The sequence below is a fragment of the Mustela putorius genome, unplaced genomic scaffold, assembly GCF_011764305.1.
Source record: "Mustela putorius furo isolate JIRA1106 unplaced genomic scaffold, ASM1176430v1.1 tig00003853_pilon_pilon_pilon, whole genome shotgun sequence".
In the NCBI taxonomy this organism is placed as follows: Eukaryota; Metazoa; Chordata; class Mammalia; order Carnivora; family Mustelidae; genus Mustela; species Mustela putorius.
The window spans coordinates 3,927,309-3,953,272 of NW_025422005.1; the positions used below are offsets into that span (position 1 = coordinate 3,927,309).

General features: G+C 57.2%; 1 protein-coding gene across 5 annotated transcripts in view; it reads right to left on the minus strand.

The window, feature by feature from the left end:
• Nucleotides 1-25,964, minus strand: part of ACOT7 (acyl-CoA thioesterase 7) — a 95,030-nt gene that overhangs the window by 57,756 nt on the left and 11,310 nt on the right. Inside the window, exons 1-3 of one of the 5 annotated variants that reach the window (XR_006601639.1) lie at nucleotides 23,026-23,596; nucleotides 6,421-6,538; nucleotides 228-384 (exon numbers count right to left, since the gene is read on the minus strand). Coding sequence is in view for 4 of the 5 variants with exons in the window: in XM_004768679.3 (XP_004768736.1) it covers nucleotides 228-384; nucleotides 6,421-6,538; nucleotides 23,026-23,234 (484 nt within the window). In the remaining variant the exon portion in view is untranslated. Of the gene's footprint in view, nucleotides 1-227; nucleotides 385-6,420; nucleotides 6,539-14,111; nucleotides 14,261-22,075; nucleotides 22,151-23,025; nucleotides 23,597-25,964 lie in introns of those variants that run through there. The other 4 variants (XM_004768679.3, XM_013064701.2, XM_004768684.3 and 1 more) reach the window with 4 other exon arrangements.

A 25,964-nucleotide genomic window follows, 5' to 3' on the forward strand; every position in this document is an offset into this window, starting at 1 on the left:
CACTGGGAGCCCAAGTCCCACTGGGCGAGCTCGCTGTCACACTCATTGCTTAACCTGTCCCTGTCTGCAGAACTAGGATGGCAGGAGTGTCGGCTCAGGGGTAGGGCTGGGAACAGAGGGACTGTCACTCACAGAGGACGTCAGGGCCAAGCCCCCTGTCAGCACGGGCTGTGGCTGCTGCTGGCAGGGACCCAGAGCTGGCTTGGTGAGACACGTGCAGAAGTTACCTGTGAGGATGTTTTCTGACATCACGTGGACCTGGACCTCCACGGAGTGCTTGGAGGTGTAGGTGATCTCCGCGCTGACGTGCGCCACCTCGCCAATGCACATGGGGGACAGGAAGTCGGTGCGCTCGACACGGGCCAGGGCGGCCACACAGCGCTCCTGCGGAGACCAGAGACAGGTGAGCACCAGCCCTGGCCGCACTCCTCGAACGCGGCCCTTCTTCGCCCACTGTGAAAGTCACGCCATTTCTCGACATCACACATTCCTAATTGCAAAGCCGCAGGACACACAGCAAGGCCTCACGGGACACCCTAAAGCAATCGCCAGCGGATTCTCTGAGCAGTGAGGGTGGGGAGTGGCTTCTTTTTTTCTAATTTTTCTACAAAAGACGTGCATCACTTCCATAATGAAAAGTAAAAAAAGACATACTCATCATGGAAAATTTGGGAAGTACACAGAGAAGTAGACCGAGGAGGGAAAATCACTCCTCACATCGGAAGAGAACCCAGCTTTCTATTTCGGGATCTTCCTTCCCAGGCTCTTCTCCCCAAGAACGGATCTCCCTGGTTCCTCTGCAGTTACTCAGGCTCATGCAAACATCAACAGACGTGTCCACAACCCGCTTCTTCCTCCGCTCGAAACAAGGAAACATAACCTGCCTGTGTTACAAACGATGCTTTGCAATCAGTGTTCCTTTGTTTAACTGTTATTTATCCTTCAAATAGTGCAGGACTCAAAACTCCAAGGAAAAAAAGGGTACAGGGCACCAGGTGTGTGTTTATCACTGGTCTCCAGCCACCCAGGACCCCCTTGGTAAGGGATCGACGTGGCCACGGAGTACACCCATGTCTGGAGGGCACGCGACAGTCTACACTGGGGCTTGTTCTCTATTGAACCTGACTTGCTCGTGCTTCTGCATGGCCGTTTCCACCACAGACGTCACTGTCACTTTCCACAATGGACACACCCTCTGTTGCAAAAGTGTGTTTCATGGCCAAATAGAACGGAATATTCCATGATCGCAGTCTTGGCTCCAGCTGGGTCCATTTCTTTTTACTCTAAGCAACGCTGTGATGCGCGTCCATTCACGTAAATCGTTTTCAGTACCAGGGGCTGTTTCCCAGACTGAAGGGACACTTTGGTGTATGTTCCCGAAAGTACTTCTCAGTAGGGGGACCTCAGACCCTCACTGCCAAACAGAGCACTTGGCCTGTCTATCGCTTTCTCCTGGAAACCAGCCCTCTTCTCCAGGAGTCTGGGCCCACCCAAGCTGGATGGGGAGCTGGGGTGGGAGCCTGTCCATCCGGCCCTGCCCGCTCTGGTATTCGCCTTCCCTGTTAGTCCTCGCAGCACCCCTCATCCAAGGGTTGGCGACACTGAGCTTGTAGTAACGGCCACTCTGAGCCCTGGTGGAACCTCCTGTGGTCATCTGTGCAAGAGCCCACCTGCCGCCTCATGGACGCACCAATGCCCTGGGGCCCCTCAAACCGACCGGACCTGCCGCTCTGGAGGGACAGTCAGGGAACTTGCACCTTCACCCCTCTTGGGTGAGTCAGGAACATGGGGTGGGTTCCTCCAGTTTCTGTTCCTATAAACATGCCAGAGCCAGGTCTCAGCAAGCAAGGGACCAGAGTGGCTGGGAAAGGTTCCAGGGCTAGGCTGTGGCTTCTCTAATCTGCACCGACTCCCCCCACCCCAAGACTTGCCCCTTAATCTGCCCTTGCTTCCCCCCAACCACGACTTGCCCCCTAAGTCACAGGGACACGAAAACAAAGTGCACCCCTAAGTAGACTTCTGTGGCTACAGCGCCACCCACCGGCAGAAAGCGGGAAAGGCACGTGCTGAGCGCTGCAGGACAGGAACGGAGGCCTCACTTCTGGGCCGCTTGGTGGAATCACGCAAGCGCTGTTACCCCGAAACAGCGTGAACCAGGTGTCTTCACTGGAGAGTGGCTAAATTTTGGTATGGCTACACTCACACATGGGTAGCATACGCGTGTGTGTGTGCGTGTGATTGTGTGAATAATTTTTAATGGGATTGCAGCTTAGTCTTGGAGGGACCTGGGCTCCCACTTAGTGTCCTTCCTGCGAGGAGGAGACGGTAAAATGCCTTCATGCTGAGATGAAGGAGGTGAACGGTGTGGGCAGGTGACCCGGCGTGAGGCGACTGCTGACGCTCGGACACTCTGTCAGGGGGAGGGTCATCGGCTTCTGGGCCGCAGCTGAGTGCGGGTACACCAGGGGACCGGAGGCCGGTCAGGAGGTCAGGAGGCAGCTACTGGCACGGAGCCAGGCACTGGGCCTGGTGCGGCCTGCAGGGGAGCGAGTCAGATCGCCTGCCTCAGTTTGGGTTCCGACAGGGGGACAGATGATAAACAAGCAAACAGGACACGGCCACGTGGTGGCGGAGGCTCTGACAGGGCCGTGTGGGAAGCGCTGGGGCTGGGGGTGGCCTCTGAGCTGAGGTGTGAGTGGAAAGTTGGAGGCAGGTATGGACCGTGTGCACCCTCTCCAGCAGAGGGGAGAGCAGGAGGGACTGCGCAGGGCGGAGGCTGTGCAGGGGCGGGGAGGGGAGCACAGCAGGAGGTGTGAGCTAAGGGGTCAGCAGGCCCTGAAGGGCCAGGACTCTGCGGGAAGGGCAGGGACCCCGAGCAGACCGGCTGACTTTCTAGTCCCCGCACTTCAGAATGGCGTGAACTCTGAGCAGCTGGTGTTGCTGTTCCCTTCTGTGACCCAGACACGGACACGGTGACCCAGGAGGAGACAGAGCTGCTCTCCTCACTGTCCCAGGGAAAGCTGTCAGCGCACACCTGCCACAGGAAGCCCTCAGGCCTGGCACAGGACACCTGGCAGAGGCCTCACCCCTGCTCTTCTGGTTTGGAAGCCGCTTGTTAGGAATCTCGGCTGGCTTCCAAAGGAGAGAAGGAACGTCTATAGGGCAGCCACTCCAGAGACCTTTGCACACGGGGCAGCCCAAGACGGATGGGTGGGCTGCCTGGGGGCTCTCCACCAGACCAGGGTGCAGATAGCACGGGCCTGGACCCAGGGCAGAGGCAACTTGACCGTGAGCCGCTGTCCAAGGGCTCAGCAGGGCACTGGGCCTGCCTCAGGCATTCCGTAAAGAGCAGGTGTGACCCAAAGACTCAAAACACGAGCCAGCAAACACCTGCACACAGGAGGAGGGCCTCCAGGCTGAGCACACCTCTGGCTGCCTGTGCCTCTGACACAGCCCCGGGCCTCCCTGCTTCTGGGGCTGAAAGAGGGGGCAGACCCCATCCCAGGAGCACTCTCAAGAGTCTCCCCCAGAAAGGGCCCTCCGCCATGCTCCCAGAGGTGACCAGTATCACAGTGCTTGCTGGGCTCCGGAGCAGCCACAGGGCATGGAGTCAGGACAGTGGCTTCAGGAGCAGAGCAAGAAAGAACAGTACACGGCCCTGGGCTCAGTTCCCGGCTCTGCCGCTCGCTAGTGGGGATGGCGGGCTGCCAGGATCCAAGGGGGTAACCCCCGGAGAAAGGGGTGCGCCGCCCCTCTCACGGACACGTGGGCATCAAACGTGAGAGTGAGCAGGTCCAGAAGGTTCCCTCTCACTACGATGACTGTTTGGGCTGCACCTGCCCTACTCCCACACAGGCCGCCTTCAGCAGATGCCACCATAGAGAGGGCCACTCTGTGGGACCTTCAGGAAGCCGTGTAACTTCTCTAGGCCCCTGTGGCTCGCCTACAATGTGGGGTTAAGACGACAGTTGGGAAGATTCCAGAGAGAAAAGGTCGAGCACACAGTGTGGTCGCTGGTCCACCCTAAGTACCTACTCAACGCTCCATAGGACAGCAATCCCACACATGCCCTTCTGGCAATCGCAGATCGCCAGTGCGAGTCCACCGAGCTGCAGGCCTCTACCCAGATGCTGCGCATCTGGCAGGGACCTGAAAGACAAAAGTCCCTCCCTTCGTGGGGTTTACATTCTAACGGGATGGAGGGGGTGGGCAGACCGAGATAAATGAGCAAAGCACACAATGTTCCAGGAGCAACAGTGCTGTGGAGCACAGCTGGGAGCAAGGAGGGAGCTGGTCACCAGGGAAGGCCTCAGTGGAGGTCCCATGTGCCACATTGGCACCAGGTGAGGGGGAGCCCTGCAGACTCTGGGGGAAGAGCAGCTCAGGCCGAGGGAAGAGGCAGTGCAAAGGGTAGCAACACCGGCCAGTCCCACAGAAGCAAGAGAGCCAGCGTGGCCCAAGGGAGTGTCAAGGGGAAGGCCCAGGAGATGAGGTCTGGGAGCCGGACGGTGCTCAGATCCGAAACTACCGAGCAGGTGGAGCCCACAGGACTGTTTGCCAGGGCCCGCAACAGAAGAGGAAGAATGGGGTCACTGAAGGTCCCCGGTTTTCAGTGTGGGTAACCACATGCCACAGAGGTCATGTACAGAGGAGAGGGAGTCTGGGAAGAGCAGCCTGGGGACAGGTCCAGGGTGTCTTTTGGGGCCCATCAAGGTCAAGGGGCCAGTTCAGCATCCAGATGGTGCCAACCAAGAGGTCCCAGCTGACAAGAGAACCCTGGGGCCACATGACATACTAAAGACATAAAGCGGATGAGACCTGCAGGGGAGCTGGGTGGGGGTCTCAGGGGCTCGGAGTGCCCCTGCCTGACCCAGAGACCCAGCGAGGCCCTCAGAGGTCAGCATTGGGCCCATGCCAGGGTCTAACCACTTGGAGCTGCCTGGGGCTCACATGCCCTCCCGAGCCTGGAACTTTTCTATGCCCCCATCCTGGGCCCACCAGTCTGGAGACATCGCCAAGCCAGCACCTCAGAACGATCCCCCTTGGACCCCCAGGCTCCCTCCAGGGATGGGATGGGGAGGAGCAGGGGCTCAAAGCACAGGTTTGAGGCCTGGATTCATGGCCCAGACCTACCCCCTGCTTCCCCCATGGTCCCGGGCAAGCATGCAGGCTCTCTGTACCTCCACGGCCTCCGCTGTGCAACATGGGGGAACGGGGGAGAGGACTGTATGAGCAGAACCACTTCAGGGCTTTGCAAAATGCTAAGCACTCACTACCCAGCAGCAGTTACGTGGGTCCTCACCATGCAATCTCCCCCAACCCTCTCACTCCCCCATCCTAACGTTCTCCTTCCCCGGTCCGGCCTCTCCTGCCAGGACCCTGCTGTCCCCCCCCCCCCCCCCCCCCCCCCCCCCCCCCCCCCCCCCCCCCCCCCCCCCCCCCCCCCCCCCCCCCCCCGCCACCAGGTGCTGGGTCCTCACCAGGTCCTCACACAGGCCCTGCCCCACAGCTGCCACCAGAGGGCGCACTCTGAACACGGCCTGGTTCCACCCGCAACTCCAAGGGCACCTGAACAAATCCGGACTCCTGGCTGGGCCGGTGAGCCCCTCCTTCGCAGTGTGCTGAGGCCCCCTCGCCCATGCCCACCCACTGAAACGTTCGCTCTGGCTTGGTTCCCGCACCTGTGCAGTGCTCTCTCTCCTTCCCCCCTCCAGCCGTCGTGCATTCCTCCCCTCGTGGTGGGTGGCTGGCCCAGGCCCAGGGAGACACAGGACACGGGGACACAGACACCAGTGGTACTGCATCTCAACTGACCCCAGGTGGCAGTGTGGTGCAAGACAGACCCCCTCCCCGGAGCAAAGGTGCCGAGCCGCCTCCAGAGGAAAGGTCAGGTCCCTCGGCCCTTGAGGCAGGGCAGGAGAAGATGGGCCAAATGCCCCCCAGCTGCCCAAGCTGCAAAAGCAGAAAAGCTGACCCTCCTCCCAGGCACTCTGGCCGGGCTTTGGTGGGCTTCCCCAGCAAGAGTGCCAGTGCTTGCCCAGGCCCCTCCCCGTCCCTGGGGGTGTCGAAGGGACAGGGGAGGGTTTAGGCCCAGGGCAGCAGAGCTGGGGGAGGGCATTCTAGAAACCAAGACTCTTGTGGATGGAGGGGGAGGAACTTAAATGCAGCTCTCCGCTGGCTGCCGGCTTACTCTCTGGCTGCCCCCGAGCCTCCTTGATGAATCCCCGAACCAGCACCATTCCAACAGGTCCCCGCCAGGAGCTCCAAAGGCCAAGGGACGAAGGACAGGAGAAGCCCATGCAAACTCTTGTCCCGACCCGGGAGTGGTTCGATGTCACCGACATCGGGACGCCGGGCCTCCTGGGCCTAGAATCTTCAGGAGATCCCAGGCAGGCTGGGTGACGGCTCGCAGACACTTACCCCGTTCTGGCTGTTGCAGTGCCGGGTGCTGATGATGGCTCCTGCCTCCTCGATCATCTTCAGGATGGTCCCACCGTGGACGTTGCCAGCCACATTGGCATCATCTGGCCGCATGATCCTGGGTGGAGGAGAGAGAAGCAGCAGGATGAGGCCACTGGGAAGGGTGTCACGCATGAATAGCAACAGCCAGAGGTCGTCCCAGGAGACCACAGCCTCCTGAAGAAGGAAAAGGAACTTTCCGGGGGAGTTTGGTCAGAGTGGGCTGCTGCTCTGACAGCCCCAGACAAGGGTCCTGTCTCCATGGGAAGGAGGGAGGGAGGCAGACAGCAGGACTGTGTCCCCGGGGCCGCAGGCACCCAGCAGGGAAGGGGTGAGAGCAGGGGCCTTCGGCAAAGGCAGCAAGGCCACAGCACGGCTATTGGGGTTCCCAGCACACCTGCCCCTCCTGGTTCGCCGGCTCCCCAGCCACCTACAGGGCTGAATGAGCACCAGGACATAGGCTGTGACCCCGTGGAAGGCCACCATCGGAGTCCCAGAGGGGAAAACACACCCAGCCTCGGCTGCTCTGAGAAGTGGAAACGGGCCACAGCTCCGAGACTCCTGTCAGCACGGGACCATCCGCCCCTGCCTGTTCCTGGCCAGCTGAGCTCTTAGGGGTGCCTGAGGGGGGCTGGGTCCCTGGGATCGAGAGCTGGGAGTCCTCCAGGGCTGGGGGGAACTGAAATGCCACCTCAGTGGCCCAAAGAGGAAAAATGTTCATATCCCTGCTGTCGGCAGCCAGTGGTGGGGAAACTCCAAGAAATCTCTGGAATCCCAAGAAGACAGCTTGGTGCTCCTGCAGTGGGCAACCCCAGGCTGGCTGGCACTTTCCCAAACCACAGCCAGGCTAAAGAAAACTGCCTTCAGCAGCCTCACGCCTGGAGACAGAGGATCCACAGAGCACAGGCCACACTCCCAGCATGCTCGCCAACCACCGGGGCTCCCCCAGTGCAACACCCCGGACCAGCACCCTCCACTCGGGCCCAGAGAGCTCCGCCACCCTCTGGGGCTATGACCTCCTGACAGCTCTGCTCAGCGGCTCAGTCTAGCCCATCAGACCCCAAGGTCTTTCCTGGCTCCCGCTCTTACTAGACCTGCTGCCGGGCAGCAGACCAAACTGTCGCTCCTCCACTTCCCTGTCTTTAAAATAGGCATAATAACGGAGCCACTGCGCTTGACCATGCGGGGGGACAGAATCACACAAGATAATGCAGTTAACAGGCCCAGCCACGGGGCGTGGCATGTGGCCAATACAACACAAGCTCATCAGCGGTATCCTACCCTCTAGGGGAATGTTTACCCAACAGATTGCAAGAAGTTTGGAAGCTCCAGGACAGAACTGGAAGCTGTTACTTTCTCAGCAAATGCGCATGGACATCTTGGGGTAACTGACAGCAGACTGCTGCCCACCGCAGGTGCCACCACTTCATCCTGCGGGAGAGCTGGCTCTAAGAACCGAGAACCACTCTGGCCCTGGGGCCGTCCCACCCTGCCTCACTGGCTCGGGGCAACAGTCATGGGAACCTGAACCAGAGGCCAGGGGAACCCCAGAGAACCGGAAAGAAGCTTCACTTGGCTTCTCAAACATTCACTTAAAAATATTTCTTGAGTCCACTCAACATGGATAAAGACTTGAATGTAAGACTGGAAACCATGAAACTCCCAGCAGAAAACACAGGCTAGCGGTAAGCTCCTTGACCATCAGTCTTGGCGATGGTTTTTTCGATCTGACTCCAAAAACAAAGGCAACAAAAGCAAAAATAAACAAATGGGACTTTACCAAAGTAAAAAGCTTCTGCAGAGCAAAGTAAACCATCAACAAAATGAAAACACACGGGCGCCTGGGTGGCTCAGTCAGTCAGGTCGCTGCCTTCAGCTAAGGTCATGACCCAGGGTCCTGGGATCAAGTCCCGTATCCGGCTCCCTGCTTGGTGGAGAGCCTGTTTCTCCCTCTCCCTCTGCTCTTCTCTGATGGGGCTCTCTCTATCAAATAAAATCCTAAATAATAATAATAATAATAAAGAAAGAAAAGGCAACCTACCAAATGGGAGAAAATATGTGCCAATCATGTGTCTGCTAAGCCGTTAATATCCTAAACATGTATAAAGAGTTCACACAGCTCAACAGTGAAAAAAAATCTGATTTTAAAATGGGTAAAGTGGGGCGCCTGGGTGGCTCAGTGGGTTAAGCCTCTGCCTTCGGCTCGGGTCATGATCCCAGGGTGCTGGGATCGAGCCCCACATCGGGCTCTCTGCTCAGCGGGGAGCCTGCTTCCTCCTCTCTCTCTCTGCCTGCCTCTCTGCCTACTTGTGATCCCTCTCTCTGTCCAATAGATAAATAAAATCTTTAAAAAAAAAAATAAAATAAAATGGGTAAAGAAGGGGCACTTGGGTAGCTCGGTTGGGTAAGCGTCTGCCTTCGGCTCAGGTCATGATCCCGGGCTCATGGGACTGAGTCGTGCAGCAGGCGGGGAGCCTGCTTCTCCCTCTCTCCCCAGCTCATGCGGTCACTTTCTCTGTCTCTCCCAAATTAATAAGTAAAGTCTTTATTAAATAAAGAAAGAAATAAAAAGGACAAAGTGGGGTGCTTGGTTGGCTCAGTTGGTGGAACATCCGACTCCTGATCCCAGGTCTTGAGTTCAAACCTATGTTGGGTGTGGAACCTACTTAAAAAAAATTTTTTTTTTAAAACAAAACAGGCAAAGAAACTGACTAGACATTTTTCTAAAGAAGAGAGATACGGCCAACAGGTACACGGAAAAACGTTTCACACCACTCATCACTGTGGAAATGAAATTAAAACCATGGTGAGCTTTCCCCTCACACCTATTAGAACAGCTATTATCAAAACGATAAAAGAGATCAGGTGTTGGCAAGGCTGTAAGAGGAAGGGATCCTCATGCACTGTTGCTGGGGATGCACACTGGTTTAGCCACCATGGAGAACAACACGGAGGTTCCAAAAAAATGAAAGCCCAAACCACAACATGATCCAGCCAGTCCCCTTCTGTGCATTTACCCAGAGGAAACTTAAGATGCCGCAGTGGTATTTGCAGCCTCCTGGGCACTCCTCAAGGGCTGAGGGGATAAAGCTCAAAAAAGGAGGGAATCCGGTCAATCCTGACAACGCGGATGGACCCTGAGAGCCTCATGCAGAGTGGAATAAGTCGGAGACAGAAAGACAACTCAACCTGATCTCACAGGTAAAATCCAAATCAGGGAGCTCAGAGAGAGAGCAGACGGCTGGCTGCCGGGGCCAGCAGGGGGCGGCGGGGTGAATGGGGCGGAAGGTGCAAGCTCCCACCGCGAGGGAAAACCAGTCCTGAGGGCGTCAGGCAGCAGGAGGCTCTAGTTAGCGGTAGGGCACCAGACACGGGAAAGTTGCTGAGAAAAGTGGCCACGAACACTTCCACCCCCGGGAACACTCCGCAGCCCGCTCAGGTGAGAGGTTAACGGTAGGAGGGGTGAGTCTCCTGCCACACACGCGCCAAACCCCCACCCTGCACTCCTAAAACTGACACCACCCACGGTCAACGCCAGTGACATCACGATAAAGCTGAAAAAATAAAATAGTAAAAAAATTTTTCAATTATTTTCAAGTTTTAGGGGCGCCTGGGTGGCTCAGTGGGTTAAGCATCTGTCTTCGGCTCAGGTCATGGTCTCAGGGTCCTGGGATTCAGCCCCACATCGGGATCTCTGGTCAATAGGGAGCCTGCTTCCCCCTCTCGGTCTGTCTCTCTGCCTACTTGTGGTCTCTGTCTGTCAAATAAATAAATAAAATCTTTAAAAATATATATGTATATATTTTCAAGTTTTAAAAATAAAATAGAGGGACGCCTGGGTGGCTTAGTGGGTTAAAGCCTCTGCCTTTGGCTCAGGTCATGATCCCAGGGTCCTGGGATCGAGTCCCACATCGGGCTCTCTGCTCAGTAGGGAGCCTGCTTCCTCCTCTCTCTCTGCCTGCCTCTCTGCCTGCTTGTGATCTCTGTCTGTCAAATAAATAAATAAAAATCTTTAAAAAAAAAAAAAAAGATTAAAAAAATAAAATAGAAATTCAAGTTTATACTAAGGAGATTTTTTGTTTGTTTTTTAAGTCTGAGTGAAGATGCAGCCAATTTAAATAACCAAACTAGGGGCACCTGGGTGACTCAGTCCAGGTTAAACAAGTGGCCTTCAGCTCAGGTCAGGGGCTCCCTGCTGGGCAGAGCCTGCCACTGCCCCTGCTCGTGCTCTCCCCTCCTCTGATAAATAAATAAATAACAAAGCTGCTGTCATCAGCCTCTTTCCTTTGTATCTGTTTTCAACTTAGTAAAGGACAGATGGTCATTTCTGCCCAGAGGCTGGTCGTCCTGGGGCTGCAAGGGGCCAGGGGGCTGGCCAGGAAGAGCAGAGCCCTGGGTTCTAGAGCATCAGGGAAACTTGAGTCCAGCCTTTCCTAGAAACCAGAGCCTGCTTCTGGGGGAGCCCGATTCCCCCCTCGAGCCTCACTTGGCCTGTGGAGCTGTGCCCCCCACGGTTGGCCCACAGCAATGTGGCGTGGTCTGGGAGGGGGGCAGACTCGGGGCCACAGAGCCGACGAGGAAGTGCTCACATCCGGCGGGGCACTGAGGAAGAGACTGATAAGGAGGCAGCCTTTGAGATAGTGCCTGGGGCCATCGTGGGACACTCAAGGGCCCCCAGAAACCCCTCATCATCCACACCCGGCTGTCCCCAGGACCCCCCGACAACACCCTGGGAATAAATGCCAGGAGCTCCAAACCACACATCGTCGGACATGAGAGCTCACTGGGACACTTGCCAACCCCCACGCTCCTGGGTCACCCAGGTCTGGCATAAATACAGTCTTAATTCCCCAGGCCAGCTGGCCACTCGGGCAGTCCTGAGCCTCCGTCCACGGGACCTGCAGAGGCAGGGAGACCAGAGCCCGGCTCCCCACTCCCCTTGGCCCCAAATGGCTCAGGAGCTGTTGGGCAGGGCTGTCCTGAAACACCGGTCACTCGGTCGGGGACTTTCCCACCCATCTCACTTCCCTAGAGCCCCGCGCCGCTGGCCTGGGCCTCTCCAGGCGGGCAGGTGTCTGAGGGGTGAGGGCAGCCAGGAGAACATGTGGTCCCTTTTCCGCACTTTTGTTTTCCCATTTTTAATGAAGATGTGGATATGAAAAGTGCTTCACTTTCCTCTTCACTATTTAGAATGAGAAAAGCAAGCCCAGAGCAGCAGGCACAAAGCCAAGGGAGGCTTCTACACCTGCCTCTCACCTCCTGGACCTAACTGGCCACTTAGCCCGCTGCCTCAAGGGTCACCAGCCCCCAGGGCTATCAGTGAGGAAGGGCGGCCCGGCATTGCCCGTGGACACTCCAGCTGGGCTGGCGTGTGCCAATCCCGAGCTCCCCACATCCGAGCTCGTCCTAGGGACGTCGCCAAACATGATTAAACTCGTTCCCCCTGAGCTCCATGTACCTGGCCTCAGAGCAGACACCTGGAGGACAGGCCCTGTCCCCCTGTTGTTTGGCCCCGCACAGAGCTTTTATACTGGGCTGAACTGTGTCCCCCAAAAGATACGCCCACGCTCTAGCTGCCGGAACCTGCCAATGGGACTTCTTCAGAAATGAGTCTTTGCAGGCGTGATCAGGCTCGGTGAGGTCATCGGAGGACATTCCGATCTAAAGCGACTCGTGTCTTTTTGGAAAGAGGGAAATGTAGACACACCAGGGAAGAGGCAGAGACCAGAGCGGCGTGTGTACAGGCCAAGAAACACAAGGGTGCCAGGAGCCACCTGGAGCAGGAGGAGGCGAGGAAGGATCCTCCCCCAGGGCCCTCAGGGGAAGCAAGGCCTGGCGGACACCAGGATTCGGGGCCTGGGACCTCCGGGCTGTGAGAACAGACATTTCTGTTGTTTTAAACCCACCAGTTTGTGGCCACTGGCTATGGCAGCCACAGGACACTCGCACTCGGGGGTGGGGGGGTAGGGCTGTGCTCCACCACAGGAGACAGCATCGAGGGACAGGTGAGTCCCACGGGATCTGCGGCGGTGGCTACAGCCGGAGCCTGACCCTCAGCTCCTGCGTCCCAAGCCCAGCCAACCCGGGCCAGGCCCCAGCACAGGGGGTTGACCACTGCCCCCACCTCCACAGCCCCCGGCACTCTCTGATTCTGACACCACAATGTCCCTGCTAAAATACAACACTGCAGGGGCGCCCAGGTGGCTCGGTCGGTTAGGCGTCAGCCTTCAGCACAGGTCATGATCTCGGGGTCCTGGGGTCGAGTCCTGCATGGGGCTCCCTGCTCAGTGGGGAGTCTGTTTCTCTCTCTCCCTCTGCCCCTCCCCCTGCTCCTGCTCTCTCTCTCTCTTTCTCAAATGAATAAAATCTTAAAAAAAAAAAAAGAAAATTCAACATTGCAGCGTGAGTTCCATGGTAAGTGGGGAGGGAGGTGGTTTCCTCGATTTAACGGGGAAAGCTGAAATAGCTCTCAGAGGTAGAGGGTAGTCGGCAGCACAGCACACAGCCAGACCCCCGGGACAGATAAAGTCCTCTCGGGTTTTCCACCTGTCCCAGAGTTGGGCAGAGCCGTCGGGCCCCCAGCTGTGGTCCAGGTGGGGGCCTGCAGGGCGGCCAGTGCCAAGGACACCACAGAGACTATGCCGAAAGTCCCCAGGCCTGTCCCTGTGGGGCAGCGGCAGGTGTCCCGAGCAGGGACAACCCCAGGGTGCTTCTGCCCTGACCAAACCCGCAGCCGTAGCTGCCGAGCTGCGAGCTTCGAGCTCCTTGCGGGGAGCCGCTGCCTTGGCAGGGAGCCGAGGACGAGCAGGTGCAGTCCCTCCTGGCCAGACAGGAGCTGGGGGGCCGATCGCAGGGTGTGCACGTGCCAGGAGGACCATGTGGGCTGGGGGATGGGACCGGTTCAACCAGGCAACCCAACCATGGCCCTTGTGGACACCCTGCCTTTCTACAGGAGACCCCGCCAATCAGAAGCCCGAGTGACCCTGCTTCTCCTCTCCAACCTGCTGTCCAAGAAGGATCCAGCAAGGTGCCTTCAACCCCAGAGTTCCCACCACAGTCCCTAGAAGAGGAAGGGAGGGAGAAATGGCTGGGCCAGGAGAAAGTCCCTGGGGCTCTTCCAGGCCCCAGAGCAGGAGTGGGAGGCACCGATCTCACCCAAAGGCCCAGGTGCACACTTCGGCCAGGACCAGGGAATGAATCAGAGAAAGCTCCAGGTGCAGCCGCTGCCCAGCACCCCCAGATCCCAAGACCCCAGAGCACCAGGCGGCTGGGCAGGCAGGAAGCGAGCAGCGCCCCACACAACCACAGGACCCTGCTGGCGAGAGAAAGGGGAGAACCGGAAGCAGCACTGCCGCAGAGAGAAGTGGCTGCCACCCCTGGGCCATGCTTCCCCGCCCTCAGGCTGCGGTCCTGCCGAGGGGGCGACGTGGGGGCTGGACCTCCTGCCCCAGCTTCAGCCCTACCTAACGTTCGGAGCAGCAGACCCGGAGCAGGCACAGCTGTCCTTGGCCACAGGGAGCCAGCCAGCCCTCACACTGGACGCGGGGGGGCACATCCCCTCTACGACCTGACCCCATCAAAGTGCCCCCAGACAGACCATCTGCGACAGTAGCCCCGCAAGAGGAGGGGGGGGAGCACGAGACGGATGGTACCTGCTCAGCTGGGAAGCCATGCCCGCTGGGGCTCGTCCTGGGTCCGGAGAGAAGCTGGGGGCTAGTGGCAGCCAAGTCACCGGCCCTCCTACTCCAAAAGCACCGACCCAAGTCCCCGCCACCAGGCTGCCCAATCTAACCAGGAAGAGGCTGCCTCACCAATCCGAGGAGTCTACCAAAAGCCGGTGTCATAGAAACCTCGCTTTGTAAACAATGACAGCGGAGGAGAGCGCATCTCCGAGCCCTTCCGCTGCTGTGCGTGGGATCGTCACACAGAGACGGCCGCCATCTCTCAGAAGACTCTGGGGGGCCCGAGATGGGGCAAACGCCCACCCAGGGTCCCGGGAAAGGCTGGGCTCTGGGCCCAGGGCCACCGCACACCTTCTGAGCTTCCCCGATGCACAAGGGGAGCAGGGTCCCAGGCCAGAGTGAGACTCACAGCAAGGCTCACATCAGGGGCAGAGCCCAGCATCCTGCCCAGAGGGGCTGGCATCTGACACCTGTCCCCAGGCTACCTCCAGGGCTCTAGGGGCCGGGTGAGCTGCTGGAAGGGAAGTGGGGAGAGGAAGCAGCCAGCTCGGCCAGCCCTCTCTCTCCGGTGGCTGCCACCGCACAGACCTGCCTCCTCCCTTCTCTGGGGCCAGGCAGCCAGGGGCAGACCTTCCGTCCCCCAGGGGGGCCTGCCCTTCTCCCCTCCCACTGGGTGTGGGGAAGAAGGAAAGCAAGCCATCGGAGTGGCCGAGGAGCTGGTGTAACATTGGCAGCCCCAGGAGAGGAGGCTGGGTGTGTAATTACTGTCCCAGTGCCCCAGGGCCACCCCCACGTGGGGCTGCTGTGACGGCGACTGTGAATGAATGAACCGGCCCGCAAGCCCCGTGAGGGACCCTTCCTGGACTGTCCACCCGGCTTGGCTCCTGGGCACGGGTCCACCTCGCCGGGGGGCGACTCCAGCAGGTACCGTGCTCAAGAGATAAACGTGGGCCAGAGCCCCAGGGGCGCCCCCACCCCCAACGGCCGCTCTCACCACCAGAGCCCCGGCGTGCTCCTGGCCGCCTCCCTAAAACACGATGATCTGCTCCTGAAGGCACAGCTACCATTGTCCCACGTCCTCTCCCCTTCACGTGAAAAGAAGCAGAGGCAGAATTCCAGGCCGACCAGCAGCACAGCAGCGCGCCCCACAGGGAGGCCGGCCGGGGCAGGACGGGGTTCGGACGGGCCCCCGGACCACACCTGAAATGTCTACCTAGAAGGGGAGTCAGGGCAGAGTCTGGGCGGAAAACCTTCCCCAAAGCCTTCCCCTACCCTCACAGCCCGAGAGGGGCCCTGGCAGGACCTCCTGCAGCCCCTCAGCTGTCCGAGACGCAGCTTCAACCTGAGTAGAAATGACCCCATCTGCCAGCAGCCCCGAGGACACTCCTGTAGGGCAGGGACTGGGGCTATCCTGCTCGTTGCGATGTACCCAGCACCTGGCACCACACGGGACACAAAGCAAAGTGCCATGTCAAATCGAAGAGTGACCCAGTCCCTGAGAAACACAGGTGGACAGAGCCACCGCCCCACTCACCCTAGGTCCCCTCTGGTCAGCTGGGTGCTCCGGCCCCGTGCGCACCCGGCCAACAGCCTGCACCTCCCCCGCCCTCCCTGCCCAGAGAAGCCTGGCCACACTCTCCTTCTCCAGAAAAGGCCAAGAGCACTGTCCCCACAGACCACCACAGTGGGCCGTGTTGTGGGTCCGGTCAAGCCCATCTATCACCCGCGGGTCAGAGAAAAGGCCCCCAAGGCCACGCGTGTCCACTCCAGCCAGGGGGAATCCCAGAGCCATGTGTCCAGACACCCCACCATCACAACCAGGGCCCCCTCCGGCCCCACCCCCACCCCCAGCCATCCCACAGTTGTCTTACAACTTGGCCTTCCCCCTGAGACAGGCCTCGCCAGCTCCCTTCCTCAACACTTTCAGGGATGTGCCCCTCCGAAGCCCGAGCATGGTCTTTGCGTGTCCTTTCCGGAACCCCAGCCAGATGGGACCCGGAAGGGGGTGTCAGCCGCCCACTGTGCCCTTTGGACTCGGCCGCATTCCTCTGGGCGGGCATCGCTGCCTCCCTAAGCAACACTGGCTTCTCTCTCTGCCCTGGTCTAGACCCTGGGTGTGCTGGGCACACGGCCTACCCCAGGTAAGGAGCAGCCACCCCACCACTCCCAATACTGTGTGAGCCCGTGACCTTCTCAGATCCCTTAAAATCACAGGAATTTGGAGTTCAAAAGAATGGAAATTACTCGCTTCGAGCCCCAGCTTCTACCGTGGGGAAAACAGGCCCACAGAGGCGAGGGGGTGGCCCCGTGTCACGCACACCTGCAGGCAGCGTCGGGCACCTCGAGGGAACATGCTGGGAGGCGCTGGGCCGCGGAGGGACGCAGCCTCCCACACACCGCAAAGACCTGCCATCCTTCCCGGCAAAACACCATCCAGGTGTTTGGGTGATGACTCACAGACGGACAAGAGGCCATAACCTGCCCCACCAGTTCTTTCCCAATTATGGAGAAAGATCATGAAAATGCTCCAAGACCGGCTTCAAGGGAAGCCGTCCTTGCCAGAGCGCACAGGGGATCCCCGTCCACTTAGAGGGAAGCATCGAGGCAAGCCACAGAGTTCAGACCCAAATGAGGCTCTCTCCCCAATTTCATCATTAGAAGGAAGAATGTGTCAGATCCGGAATGATCCACGGAGTGACAGGCAGGCACAATGACTTAACGCCTGCGTACATGGACACCTGCGTACATGGACACACCCTGGACCAGGAGAACTAAGATTTGGAAAACCCAAACAAAGCCCACCGGGAAGTGCAATGAGGGAACCCTGCAGGAGATGACACTGGGGGACACCTGCAGGTCGTCCCACAGCTCCAGCGGAGCAGCGGGGCCGTGTCCCCTCCACTGGCCGCACAGACACGCCGACTCTCCGCGGAGCGGGCTCGTCCGTCGTCAGCCTTCCGAGCAAATCACTGAGACAACCAGCAAACCAACTGATGACCAGGAGGTGGTTTCCGAATTAACCAGATGCCCGGAAAGGTTCCCGGCAAGATGATCCGAACGGCCAAAAGACAAGGAAGAGCACAGGGAACAGCCCAGGAGCCCCTCATGCAGGAAGCGGCAAGTCAGACGCCCTCCACGCGCACGCCAGGACAGGATCTGACTAAGGAGGAATCGGGGGCTGATGACCGCGACCACGCAGAAGGATCCCCAAAACGTGATGCCGAGGGCAAGCAGCCGTCCCAAAAGTCACGATTTCATGGACACGAAACGTCCAAGCAGGCCGATCCAGAGACGGAGAGCAGACCGACTGACGGCCGCCAGGGCTGGGGGCTGGGGCAAATGGGGAGTGACCGCTCAAGACCACAGCGCTTCCTTCAGGGCAAAGACCAACGTTCTGGACTTAAACCACGGTGACAGCCACCCAAGCCTGTGCATATACCAGAGCACACCGAGTAGCACTCGGTGAACGGATGCAACTTACGACCCAACAGAGCCGTCGCCACGACACCTGCTGCAGGCCGCTGGGGGACACAGGCCCCCCCACCTCCAAACACTCAGCCCAAGAGAGAGCTCCCAGACTTGGGCCCAAAGAACACCACACACAGCCGGACAGGTCAGCGGCTTTGAGGCTTCTGAGACCCCCAGGCCACCAGCACCACGCACGAGCAAGGCTGCGCTCCGCTGAGACATCGGTCGCAGCCGTTTTCCACAGCTTTCAAGTAGAAATACCACACAAGGGGCGCCTGGGTGGCTCGGTCGGGTAAGCATCTGCCCTCAGCTCGCTCGGGCGATGATCACGGGGTCCTGCTTCTCCCTCTGCCTGCCACTTGCTCTCTCTCCCTTTCTCTCTCTGGCAAATAAATAAAATCTTAGGAAGGAAGGAGAGAAGGCAAGAGGGAAGAATACCGCACAATCTAGCGATTCCGCTTCTGCGCATTTACCGGAAGAAAATGAAAACACTGATTCAAAGAGCTATGTGCACCCTGATGTTCAATTCAGCATTTTTTACAACAGCCAAGATTCAGAAGTAAGTGTTCGTCAACAGAGGAATGGATGAAGATGTGTTACACAACCCCCCCACGTGCCAACACAAAGGAATATTACTCAGCCATTAACAAAGAGGAAAAAATCTTGCCATTTGTGACATGGGTGGACCTGGATAGAGGGTATCATGCTAAGTGAAATAAATCAAAGACAAATACCGTGTTTTACTTTAATGTGGATCTAAAGAACCAAACCAAACCAAAGAGAACAGACTGGTAAATACAGAGAACTAAGTAGTGGGGCGGGGGGGACAGGTAAGGGGAAGAAGAGGTACAAACGTCCATTTATAAATGAAGCCAGTCACAGGGGCATAAAGCACGGCACAGGGGATACAGCCAAAACATCGTGATGACTGCAGGCAACAGCACCTACACTTCCGGCAAGCACTGCGTGATGCACGTAAATGTCAGCTCACTTGCCGCACATCGGAAACTAATCTAATACTCTGCATCCACTACACCTCAATTAAAAGGAAGAGTATTAGCAACAGGTTTCAGATGCCATAGGTTAATCAGGCAACTTTGGGCTGGCTTGTGGGTGTCCCCACCTCTCAGGTCCTGATGTTTATCAGGCACACGACATGACGGGGCACGGGGGAGTGTCAGCCAGTCATTCAGAGAGACTGAGTATTGACCCAACGGGATCTGGTTTCCTGAGACACTGCCAGGCTCCAGAAAGCATTTCATCCGTCAAAGCTCTGGATTCCAAAGGCACACCTGAGTACAGCCCAGAAGCACAGACCAAGCGTGGCATTTATGGAAAATGACGGCCACCCGCCCTCACTCACCCTGATCGGTTACAAGGCTGAGATTCCCACCTGCTAAGGGCCCAGAGGGTCATGAAATATTTAGGCGGCTCGAGAAGAGACTGGAATTGGAAGCCCAGGGACTTTCAACCGGTGGAGAGCGGGGCCAGTGACCATGTCACAGGGACCTGCAGACGGCTGGGGTGTGCCAAGGGAGGCCAGGACACAGGCTGAGGAATCAGAAAACACCTCTGAAGCATTCCCCAGCACCCCATTCCCTGAGTGGCCGCGCGGCACATACACCAGAAGACCCTCTCAGACCCACCAGACAAATCTTCGGGGGGCAGATACTTCAGCCAGGGCTTCTCCCTCTCCCAGGATGAGCAACACCCTGGCCTTTGTGCCATGAGCCACACATTTCCCTGAGGCTCAGAGAACCTCTCAGTCTTGTGCTGAGTTTGGGAGGAGACAAATCCTGCCTTTGACTTTTAATCCTCCCCACTCATAAACCAAAGTCGGGGCACCAGGCCGTGTCTGGGCGGCTGGTGGATCAGAGCTCTCCCCATCACCTCCCTTGAGCAGGTGATGAGACACACCAACTCGGTGTCAAGAGACCTGAGTTCCAGTGTTCCCTGTGCTGACCGCAGGCAGGCCCCTCCTGCCCTCAAATTCCCTACCTGTAAAACAGGGAGCCCCTCTGCCCCCCGGGGCTGAGGGCTGAGTGGGCATGAAGGGTGCAGACGGGAGCCAGGGCAGTGGCTCAGACTGTGGGTGCGGCTCCCCTCTGTCAGCTGTTAGGAGGCTCTGCTCCACATGGGGGGGGGGGGGCCTATTTGTACAAAAGCAATTCTTTCTCCCTGTACTTCACCTCCCAGGGCGAACACGACCTCCCCCATTTGGATTAAAATTCTGATTTCCCTGATGCACCTGATGCCCCGTTAAACGTTCTTGCTGGGCCGTGGGGCACATTCAAGGTCATGACTACTACAGACAGCCTCCCGATAGGTGGGGGATAGGTGGGGACAGCACACCGCTGCGGGGACAGGATTGGCGAAGTAGGAAGGGCGGAAAGACCAGAAGGGGGCCTGTTGGTGTTCTGGGAGGTGAAGTGGGAAACGGATGCAGGAGCAGAGGCCCGGCCCACTGCTGAAATGAAACCACGTGGGTGACCAACACCCCACGTTCTGTAGGGCACTTTTGCCCCTGGTGCCCCTTTGCTTCTGTCCTCAGGGTCACCCCCTCAGGGTGTGGGGCTGGTTTGTGGCTTCACCCTGGGAGGCCGACGAGGACCTCGGACTCACAGAGACTGTCCCCTTCTGAAGAAAGAGGCGTGTCCACATCAAAAGAACAAAGCTGGACCCTTACCTCACACCATCTATGAGGAAGAACTCAAAACAGGTAAAGCCCTAAAAGAGCTGAGATTGCGGAAATCTTGAGAGAGGACACACGGGTAACCCTCCGTGACCCTGGACCTGGCAGCCATTTGCTGGATCTGAGAGCAAAAAGCACAAGCAGTCAGAAAATAAAAAACATGAATTGGATTACATCAAAATCCAAAACTTCTGTGCTTGAAGGCATAGCATCCAAAGTGGCCAGACAACCCACCGGACAGACAAAAATTTTTGCAAACCATGCATCTGAGAAGGGACTTGGATCTAGAATCTGGAAGGAACTCTAACCACTCAAGAATAAGACAAAGAAGCCCAGTGAAAAATGAGGAAAGAAACTGAACAGACCAAGATGTACACTGTCTGCGAAGCTCACAAAATCGGTACAAAAAGTTATGTCATCAGTCATCAGAGAAACCAGATCAAGGCCACAGGGAGATGCCACTCCACACCCACTCAGCCAGGGCGGCTGTAACCCAAGAGGCAGCCGGGGTCAGAGGCAGCACTGAGGAGGAGGCAGGGACTCCCCCCACCCCGCCGCACTGCTGGAGGAGGGGACAAAACAGTGAGGCAGCCACGCTGGAAAACACACTAGTGGCTCGTCGGAAGTTTCCGCCTAGAGAAACCCTATGACCCAGCAACCCCACTCCCAGACGGGCTGGTTTTCTCACACCACCTCTGACACCCGGTGTGAGGGGGCTGTTTTCCTGGCTGGGGGGCCTACGATTCAGGGCAGTTCTGACGCAAACAGCCCGGGGTTAGCTCAGGCCCCAGGTTCAAGGGCTCAGGTCTGTCCCCACTTCAATGCCAGCTATACTTCTGACAAAATCGCTCTAGAAATTGGGGTTCCCACAAAAACCTCCTCCAGTTGGATAATTTACTGGAGCAGCTCACAAACTCAGGCAAAAGCTATATTCACATTTACTGGTTTGTTATAAAGGATACAGCTGAGGCACAGTCAAATGAAGGAGATGCACAAGTCAAGCATGGGGTGGGACTCAGCCACACCACCCTTGATGCACATCCAGATGTCCAGCAACCCCGGAGATGTCTGAACTCCACTGTTGGGGATTTTCATAAAGGTCCCATTATGGAGACACTGGTGATTAACTCAACTTCCAGCCCTCCCTCCCCTGGCTCCAGGCAGGCGGTGGGGCAGAAGGTTCCAACCCTCTAGCCCTGCCTGGGTCATCCTGGCTACCAGCCCCCATGCTGAAGCTAACAGACTCCCAGCCCGATAACCACCTCATTCACATACCAAAGACAGATTGTCACAAAGGAAATTTCAAATGTTTTAGGAAGTCTGTGCCAGAACTCAGGGACAAAGACCAAATAGGTATCTTATTAAGCCACACTAGGTATACACTTGAGAAAAAACATATGCACACAAAAACTCGGACAGGAATGTGCACAGCAAAGTTATACATGATAGCTAGACGGTGGGAGCCCAGCAAATGTCCACCAACTGATGAATGCATACACAAAGGGTGGTATGGACCCTGCAGTGAGTTACGGAGGCAGCACGGACGCCTGCTCCAGCCCAGGTGACCCCTGGAAACAGGATGCTCCGTGAGAGCAGCCAAACAGAAAACAGCATATTGCATGATTCTGCTTATTTGGAATGTCCAGAAGAGACAAACCAATAGGTAAAGAATAGAGATTGGGTAGATGGATAAACTAATAAAAATTTAAATTATTAAAAAATAAAAGCCTCATTGAGCACAGAGTCGGGAGGGCAGCAGGGGGCGCTCTCAAACCTTACAACTGGTCCCTCGCAGCCCACCAGGAAGAGAGACCCCGGCAGGTCCCCACTACAGCTCTCCCGCTGGACCACCCCGGCAGGAGGAAGGCAGGCTCTCCGGCTCCAGCAAGGGCCCCGCCCGCGAGAGGCGACGCAGCCAATGAGAAGCCACGACACTTCCAACTCCCGGTTTGCTCCAACGGGCTTCTAGTTTACAACAGCCCTCCCGGCTCCCCATCCCTCCATAAAAGCAACGTCTTTGTTCTGCCGACTTGCGGAGGGTTCACGGCAGCTCGCTAGTCCCCAGCTGCCATTCTCTGGTTTTCCCCAGTAACCCCATTTTTGCTGGTGAAAGTGTGCACTCCGGAGATGAGTCACACGGAACCCAGGTTACATGCCAGTAAAGCTGGTACACACCGGAGGGGCGGTACACCCACTGCACCCACCGGACAAAGGCTCTACAAAGTTTGAAATCAACACGGGAAGGCCGGGGACAGCAGCACAGGGTCACGCTGCTGACGACGAGCCCAGGATAGCTCCCCCTGCCCCGTGCAAGCCTAAGGGGCCGAAATCACCGCTTGACCCCTGCCCCAGGGGACAGCAGAAGGCACAGGTGCGCAGACTCCTGGCAGCGTGTGCCCAGGGGTGAGGAGCAGCACTGTTAGGAGTGGTGCTTTAACTCCACGGCTGCCTCAAGCCTTCAGATTTGTCAGCCACCCAGAGCCCAGAACCTGCCGTTCCTGAAAGCCTCCGCCTCCGACAAAGCCCGGCAGGCTTCGACGGGTCCCTGGCCGGGAAACCTGCTCGGTCTCCCTCCAGAGGGCCGCGCCCCCAGGCAGCTGAACACGCAGCTCTCCGTCTATTCACAGCAGATCCTGCGTCGTGTGGCCAAGGCTCAGTCGCCCGAGGCGCGGACAGCAGAGCGCCGCCACCGCTGTGGGCACAGAGATGTCCCTGTTATCCTACCTTGCGGTGACACACGGTCGAGACAGCAGACCAGACCTGCTTTCAGCAGCCTTCGTGGAAGCCCAGCATCTCTGCCCGGCACTGGGGGAGCTCCTGGGCCCCAGACGCTCCCACGCGGCCGCCGGCTTGGCGAGCCCTCGGAGGCGGACAGCGCAGACAAGCAGCTTCATGCAGCGGGAAGTCGGCCCCGCTGCCGGCAGCAGGCCCATTAGCAGCCTCGGCCCGGACTCCCGGCGGGCCTGCCCCCAGAGCCCTCCCTACAGGACGCAGGTCCCCCGCTCCGGGCCGCCTCCTCCTGGGGCGGCCCCTCCGCCGGCCACACTCAGCCCCGCGGTTCTCCTTCCGGAAGCGACTCCCGAGGCCTCCCTGCAGCCGCAGTGATGCAAGGAACGCATGACTCCGCCTGGAGTCACCGGCTTGGCTCTTCGCTGAGCAGCAGAGGGAGGGCGACGAGGGGCCGGCGGCGGGCGGCTCCCGAGGAAGAACGCATTAGGTGGGCCGGGAGGCGGCGGGGAAGCGGCCCACGTCGGCCGCGGTCGCCGGCGGAACCCCCACCGGGAGCCAGCGCGGCGGGGGGCTTCCGCGGAACCAGGTGCGCCGGCGTCTTCGGCGACGAGGGGACCCGCCCCGCCCCCGCCCCTCAGCCGATGAGAAGCCGTCGTGACCCCGAGCTCGAGCTCTCGCTCACCGACTGGCTTCCCCCTTCCCGGGACGTACCGCTCCTCTCCGGGCTGTGGGGCTTGCCCCGGCGCTGTCACAGCTTGCCCGTCCCGAACGGCAATTCTCCGCTTACCCGAATAAACCCCCCGTATGCTGACAAAATAAGTGACTTTTTGATTTTCATTTATTTTTTTAAAAGAATTTATTTAATTGACAGAGAGATCACAAGTAGGCAGAGAGGCCCCCATCTCTGGGACCGTAGTTGGCTTTATGTTTAAAAACTATGGTCAGTGGCCATGATGGGGGGCTCTTTGATCCCCCGAACTTATGTTCTCAAAACTAAACTGGACAGCCAGGGCTCTGAGACTGTCAAAACTGAGAGGGAGGCCTCCCTGGATTGCTGTTCCTGTGCAGGACCTGCGAACAACAAACAGCACGGTCATCTCTGCACCCGGTTGCCCCCGCCCTGTGCGCCACCGACATCCGACATCCGTTCCCAGAGAAGGCTGCCCTTGACCTACGCAGTGTCTCTTCAGTATTCCAGGCAATAAGGAAAGCCGATTATCCTTTTGCATTCACTTGGGAAGAACGGAAGTACGTCTGAATCACTCAGGGGTTTACAGATGGTCCTTACTTTTCACAAATCTTTAAAGCTAATGTGGATGATATAAAAATTGTCTGTGGCCTCTACTTATAACATGTAGATGACTTGCTTTTCCACTGCCCTTCTCAAACCTCTTCCCAAGAAGATGGCATCCGCTTCTTAATGCTTTTGACCTCAAAGGGACATAAAATCCTCAAAGAAAAATTGCAGTTTGCTCAAATCTGGTTTGATACTAGGAAACCTGATCTCAGAACAAGAACTGCATTAGAACCCAGGTAGCGTTCTTCAACTCCCCAAAACTGAAAACCAATTACAAGGTTTTTGTAATTGCTTTGTACTGGTTTTGTACTGGCTGGTTTTGTACAGGTTTTGTACTGGCTGGCCAGTCTTGTGGTTCAATGTCTACATGCTTTAGTAAGAAAAGGGAAAATCTAGGGTTCCTGGCTGGCTGAGTCAACAGAATGTGTGGCTCTTGATCTTGGGGACATGAGTTCAAGGCCTACATTGGGCACACAGAGCTACTGTAAATATAGAAATAAAAATTGTAAAGGTGAAAGAGCAGGAACATACAACGTTAGGGACTCTAAGGAAAAGCCTAGGGGTGCCTGGGTGGCTCAGTGGGCTGGGCCTCTGCCTTTGGATCAGGTCGTGATCTCCGGGTCCTGGGATCGAGCCCCGAGTTGGGCTCTCTGCTCAGCAGGGAGACTGCTTCCTCCTCTCTTTCTCTCTGCCTGCCTCTCTGCCTACTTGTGATCTCTCTGTCAAATAAATAAATAAAAATCTTAAAAAAAAAAAAAAAAAAAGGAAGAGCCTAATAAGACCCCGGCCTCAGACATCTTAATTATGAATTTCGTTTTCTCCTCTGTGTAAATGAGAGTGAAGGGAACATCTTAAGAGTACACAACCACAAAAACACGGGGACCAGCATGGCCCCACGGGGTATAGAGCCAACCACCAGATCCTGTGGCCAGGAAAATCCCCCTTGCCTCACAGCCATTCCTGCTACCAACTGCCCTGTTAGTGCAGAGCACTGAGGAGATGTTCGCAGGGTCCCCTTTAACATCCCTGCATGGTGACACCAGACCAGGGTAAAATCACGTGTATTTATACCGACAGCCCACACACCATGGCTCTTGACCTTGGAATGCTGGTTAGCGGTCTGGTTTCCTTACCTGGAATGGGAATAGCATTAAAAATGGCTCCCATTGGGGCACTTGGGTGTCTCAGTGGGTTAAAGCCTCTGCTTTCGGCTCAAGTCATGATCCCAGGGTCCTGGGATGGAGCCCCACATCGGGCTCTCTGCTCAGCAGGGAGCCTGCTTCCTCCTCTCTCTCTGCCTCTCTGCCTACTTGTGATCTCTGTCAAGTAAATAAATAAAATCTTTTAAATAAATAAATAGAAACATTGAATGTGTTAATTATTTAAAAAAAAAAATTGGCTCCCATTGCCAAAACTTATCAGATGCCACACTTTCGCTGGCTGTTCTGGCTACGATTTAGATTTAAGGCTCGTGGACATTCAGATGCAATTCCTTGGAGACCAAAGGAAACCACCTCACTGATATTTCTGCCAAAAATGAGGCAGTCAAGGAAACCCAGAGACAAATCCCTGCTGTGGTCCGCAACAAATGATAATATGGAAAAATTGACAGGCGATAACCCAATAATTGGCCCCC